The sequence below is a fragment of the Salmo salar genome, chromosome 23 (assembly GCF_965601325.2).
Source record: "Salmo salar chromosome 23, fSalSal1, whole genome shotgun sequence".
In the NCBI taxonomy this organism is placed as follows: Eukaryota; Metazoa; Chordata; class Actinopteri; order Salmoniformes; family Salmonidae; genus Salmo; species Salmo salar.
The window spans coordinates 44,920,691-44,927,015 of record NC_138313.1 but is presented as its reverse complement, the minus strand read 5'-3'; the positions used below and the strand labels follow the sequence as shown (position 1 = coordinate 44,927,015).

The following is a 6,325-nucleotide window of genomic DNA, read 5'->3' as shown; positions in this document are numbered from 1 at the left end:
AAACCTGACTCCGTTACACCAGCTCTGTCAGGAGGAATGCGCCAAAATGTACTCAACTTACGGTGCAGCGTGGTGGTGGCAGCATCATGCTGTGGGAATGTTTTTCAGTGGCAGGGACTGGGAGACTAGTCAGGATTGAGGGAAATACGAAAGGAGCAAAGTACAGAGAGATCCTTAATGAAAACCTGCTCCAGAGCTCTCAGGACCTCACACTGGGGCGAAGGTTCACCTTCTGACAGAACAACAATGCAGTGGCTTTGGGACAAGTCTCTGAATGTCCTTGAGTGGCCCAGCCAGAGCCCGGACTTGAATCCGATCGAACATCCCTGGAGAAACCTGAAAATAGCTGTGCAGCAACGCTCCCCATCCAACCTGACAGAGCTTGAGAGGATCTGCAGAGAAGAATGGGATAAACTCCCCAAATACAGGTGTGCCAAGCTTGTAGCGTCATAACCAAGACGACTCGAGGCTGTAATCGCTTCCAAAGATGCTTGAACAAAACACTGAGTAAAGGGTCTGAATACTTTAACATTTTTTATAAATTTGCTAAAATTTCAAAAAAATGTTTTTGCTTTTGTCATTATGGGGTATTGTGTGTAGATTCATAAGGGGAAAAAACTATTAAATCCATTTTAGAATAAGGCTGTAACGTAATAAAATGTGGAAAAAGTGAAGGGGTCTGAATACTTTCCGAATGCTCTGCATGTATAATCACTTCCACTGAGTGGAAGCAAGAATCATTAAAGGTCTCCTTGGCATAACTCTGCATGGCTCGTAAGTAAGGTGAGAAACCGCTTGTTATGAATGGACCAAGTGGGAAAGAAGGTTGTACTGTAATATTCATTATTTTCTGATTGGCATTGGACATAGGAGCATTGTATTAGACTGTAGTGTTTTTGTTTTTTTCATGCACCCAATTTAAGAAATTAATTGTTACAATTCTGTAGCTTTTTTTTTTAATGCTTTTTGAATTTGTATAATTTTGGTTTATCAGGTATGAGGAATTGTAATGTTATTTTGTGGGGTTATCTGCTAATTGTGCACAGCATAATGGGAAGAGTCTGGTGAACGAGTTTCTAACTACATTACGTTAATAAACCGTTTAATTCCATTGATGTGAGGGACTTCATCTCCATCAGACTTTTCCTTAAACTTTTTGCTGCCATAATAGTTCTCAGCTGTGATATTTCATAATTCTTGCAGCAGAGCGGCAGTTGATTGATGTCGGGTCAAGGGTCAGGTCAAGGGTCTGACCTCAGAGACATCGTGTACATATTCGTTTTAAGGTACACGACTCGCTAGACTTTTATTACGGGCCTCCAGACTTCTAGAAAGCCCAGAGGGTTGTTCAGATAACCTGCCAATGTCCTAATCTTGTCCTTTTGGCCTTGTAAGAAGGTGACTATCTGATCCCACTGAATTGCCCCACTTGGTTGTCGTCATGTGACCTGTATTACAAAGGGTCTTTGTAAGAGTCTTGTACAGCAGACCTGGATCAAGCTAATCTACTACAAAAATCACTTCGAAAGAAAGATTTATTTGGAATGAACAAACAACAACAAAGGAGATGGTAAAGATAAAGTCTGTTGATGGATAACACACACTACACACACACACACTACACGCACACACACTACACACACACACTACACACACACACACTACACGCACACACACGCACTATACACACACTACACACACACACACACACACACACCCTACACACACACACACCTACACGCACACACACTACACACACACAGCAACCCTACTGTAATACCCCCCTCCATCCATTGGCTGCTACAGGGGGTGGAGAGGTGGTGCCTTGTAAACTGCCTAGGTGTTGCCAACAACGACCGCATAAAAGATCCTCACCAAGTCCTCTCACCTCATACCGCCAGAATGATCATCAGTCATTGTCATACACAGATGTGGCTGTTGGTAGTAGCAGCAGCATCACTGGGGGTGTCAGGGTCAGAGACCTCACACCAATCCGAGGCCCAGTCCCAGACCCTCCAGGCCCTCCACTGTCCGCCCTGTGAGAGGATCCACTGCACCCACCGCCGGGCCCTGAAGCTCCAGTGTAAAGGTGGCCTGACCACGGGGGTCTGCGGCTGCTGCCCAGCCTGTGCCAGGACGGCTGGGGAGAGCTGTGGTGGGACCTGGGACTACCTGGGCAAGTGTGACGAGGGGTTGGTGTGTGTCTACCAGGAGTCTGTCTCGGCTGCTGAGGGAATACCAAACGCAGAGGAACGTAAAGGTATCTGTAAAGCAGGTAGGATACACTGACGGACAACATTCGCCACCACCATGTTATTCAATGCACTTCTCTTATGGTAATCACATCTGTGCAGGACGATTTGATCACTATAAATGGTCGATTACTAAAACCACGTTCACTGTAAGCAGAGTGCACTGTAGTGAAATCAAGGAGGAGAATATCCCTGGGCCTAGAACAGTGTCACTGAAGGCATTCTAATACTTTACTACAGGGGCGCAACTTTCACTGGGGACGGGGACAGGGGGGGACATGCCCCCCCCCCCCAACATTCTGAAATTAGATTTTTGTCCCTCCCCAGTTTAATAATTGGAATGTGATACAAAACGAGGCTTTAGAACCATGGGGACACCTCCGAGTGGTCGGGTAGGCTATTTAAAGTGTTTATCTGACTGGATGGATAAAAAAAAAAATATATATATATATTTATATTTGTCCCCCAAACTTCTAAAACCAAAGTTGTGCCCCTGCTTTACTATACATGATAAAATCTAATTGGTTTTGAATGAGAAGCGCTGCAACTGTGCTTCTGAATCACGGTCTGCTGTTCGTCCATGGTCCCTGACGTGTAATGAATCTTTAAATGACACGACGTGCATTCCATACCTGAGATGTTGAGCTGCGGAGACGTACACACCAGAAATTGGCACCAATGAGGCTATTCTTATTTACGAGCTGTGCAATGCGATCGTGTCGGTGAAGGAATCCTTTGAATCAAAGATACTTTCTCCTGTTAACAGTTAACACATAATTACACCTGTTATCTAGACGTATGGTGAAATGAATGGTCCTACCTGTTACTATCGTCTGTATAGTTAAGGATTCAAATTGTTGTAGATTCTCCTATTTAATAGATCTGACATCACAGAGAGATCTGACATCACAGAGAGATCTGACATCACAGAGAGATCTGACATCACAGAGAGATAGCAGTCGGACCACTACAGATAGCTCTATATAGGATGGATGCTCATAGTGGGTCCCCTTCATTGTTTTATACACTATTACAAGTTGTAGTTTTACAAGTTTTACACGAATAGTAATGTATGGTTTAGGTTGTATGGTTTAGGTTGTATGGTTTAGGTTGTATGGCATGAATAGTAATGTATGGTTTAGGTTATATGGTTTAGGTTGTATGGTTTAGGTTGTATGGTTTAGGTTGTATGGTTTAGGTTATATGGTTTAGGTTGTATGGCATGAATAGTAATGTATGGTTTAGGTTGTATGGCATGAATAGTAATGTATGGTTTAGGTTGTATGGTTTAGGTTGTATGGTTTAGGTTGTATGGTTTAGGTTGTATGGCATGAATAGTAATGTATGGTTTAGGTTGTATGGCATGAATAGTAATGTATGGTTTAGGTTATATGGTTTAGGTTATATGGTTTAGGTTGTATGGTTTAGGTTGTATGGTTTAGGTTGTATGGTTTAGGTTGTATGGTTTAGGTTATATGGTTTAGGTTGTATGGTTTAGGTTGTATGGTTTAGGTTGTATGGTTTAGGTTGTATGGTTTAGGTTGTATGGCATGAATAGTAATGTATGGTTTAGGTTATATGGTTTAGGTTGTATGGTTTAGGTTGTATGGTTTAGGTTGTATGGTTTAGGTTATATGGTTTAGGTTGTATGGCATGAATAGTAATGTATGGTTTAGGTTGTATGGCATGAATAGTAATGTATGGTTTAGGTTGTATGGTTTAGGTTGTATGGTTTAGGTTGTATGGTTTAGGTTGTATGGCATGAATAGTAATGTATGGTTTAGGTTATATGGTTTAGGTTGTATGGTTTAGGTTGTATGGTTTAGGTTGTATGGCATGAATAGTAATGTATGGTTTAGGTTGTATGGTTTAGGTTATATGGTTTAGGTTGTATGGTTTAGGTTGTATGGTTTAGGTTATATGGTTTAGGTTGTATGGTTTAGGTTGTATGGTTTAGGTTGTATGGTTTAGGTTGTATGGCATGAATAGTAATGTATGGTTTAGGTTATATGGTTTAGGTTGTATGGTTTAGGTTATATGGTTTAGGTCGTTTACCTTCCTTTGTCTCATAAGCAGTTTTTTTCCTGGCAGTGCTGGAGACCCTGGATGTGGAGTCCTGTCGCCCAGAATGCACCTGGGAGTACTGTCAGACCAATCCTAATGAGGTGTGCTCTGCCAGGTGGGTGAATATATCTGGACCGGGACATCTCAGTCCAAACCCGCAGTCCATTCCCTCTCTCCCTCTCTCCCTCCCCTCAGAGTTTCTACCTGTTTTCCTGGCCTGGAAACAGAATAATTCTCTCAAAAGTTAGGGTCAATTCTATTGAAAATCTCAGAATTGGAACGGAATTGATCCCCCACCTCTACCTCTCAGTTCTCATCACTTGCCTCCCATGTACTACCCTTTTCATGTCCTTTAAAAGCTCTATGAATTACTCTCTCTCCCTGCGGCAGGTTAGTGTCCCTGGAGAAGCAGGAGTGTCATGGTAAATGCCAGCACACGTCATGCTCCAGCTGTCTGGTCTTGAGACCCCCGTCCACAGCCTCCTGCCCACAGACCTGTGCCCCCTCAGACCCCGCCTGCCTGCACCGCTTTGGGAGGTGTGTTCACAACCACCTGGCCGAGCCCCACCGTCACCACCACTACAACCACCACCCCATCTGTCACCACAACCTACAGGTGAGCTGCAGCGTGCCAAGTTGCGAACGGACTAATCGTACCCAGAATTCTAACTGTATGACAGATATGATGTCATAAATGATAGCAATTTCTCGTGGTGGTATCTACACCAGGGTAGCAGTTGTAAATGCTTTACATTCCTTATAATAGGTTGAACATTCACAATCTGCTTTGGAATAATACATTTCTGCACCTTTTGAATTGTATATATCTTTTCTCAACAGAGTAATGCGGAGGGGTATTTTGTGTGCTTAGTGCCTGGATGTCCGAACTGATGCTTTGAGAAGAAACCCCTTACTAGAATTTTCACTGATACAGTGTGTTACAGATACTGAATGGCAGCTATTTTCAAATACATCATTTGAATAACTTGACAATAATATTTTTTGGTTGTGGTAAATACATTGCCTGTGTACATTTTGAATGTGATAAATTGACTGCATCTTGAATTTTGTGAATAAAAATGATATTTTGTAGATTATAACGTGTCCTTACATATTCCAACATGCGCAATTGTTTAATGTAGTGGATCAAATATCCATGTCCCTATGTTAAAGCTTTTTGGGGTACAATAACAACACACATCTGAGTATCCAATCTTTCTGAATACATGCTCGATTTTGAATAGATTTTGGACCGATGAGGTTAAGGTTGAGGGAGTGAATTAAACTGCCTTCAGAAAGTATTCATATACCCCCTTGACATATTCCACATTTTGTTGTGTTATAACCTGAATTCAAAATTATTTAAAACATTTTTAAAAAATGATTCTCACCCCATAATGAAAAAGCTAAAACATGTTTTTAGACATTTTAGCAAATCTATTGAAAATAAAATGCAGAAATATCTCATTTATATACGTAAGTATTCACATCCCTGAGTCAATACTTTTTGTAGAAGCACCTTTGGCAGCAATAACAGCTGTGAGGCTTTCTGGGTAAGTTAAGAGCTTTCCACACCTGTATTGTGCAACATTTGCCCATTATTATTTTATAAATTCTTCAATCTCTGTCAAATTGGTTGTTGATCATTGCTAGATTTTCAAGTAGATTTATGCCAATAATGTAACTTGGCCACTCAGGAACATTCACTGTCTTCTTGCTAAGCAACGGCCTTGTTTTTTAGGTTATTGTCCTGCTGAAAGGTGAATTCATCTCCTAGTGGCTTGTGAAAGCAGACTGAAGTAGGTTTTCCTCCAGGATTTTGCCCGTGCTTAGTTCCGTTTCTTTTTTATCCTGAAAAACTCCCCAGTCCTTGATGATTACAAGCATACCTATAACATGATGCAACCAGCACTATGATGCAGCTACCACTATGATGCAGCCAGCACTATGATGCAGCCACCACAATGATGCAGCCACCACTATGATGCAGCCAGCACTATGATGCAGCC

The 6,325-nt window shown here is 41.8% G+C and overlaps 1 protein-coding gene across 1 annotated transcript; it reads left to right on the top strand.

Moving 5' to 3' along the window:
* Window positions 1–1,874: 1,874 nt before the first annotated feature.
* On the top strand, window positions 1,875–5,416 carry si:ch73-330k17.3 (uncharacterized). Its single transcript, XM_014170218.3, has 4 exons — window positions 1,875–2,275; window positions 4,344–4,431; window positions 4,707–4,932; window positions 5,157–5,416. The coding sequence occupies exons 1-4, from the start codon at window positions 1,903–1,905 to the stop codon at window positions 5,205–5,207; spliced, it is 738 nt and encodes a 245-aa protein (XP_014025693.1). The 5' UTR covers window positions 1,875–1,902; the 3' UTR covers window positions 5,208–5,416.
* Window positions 5,417–6,325: the final 909 nt, after the last annotated feature.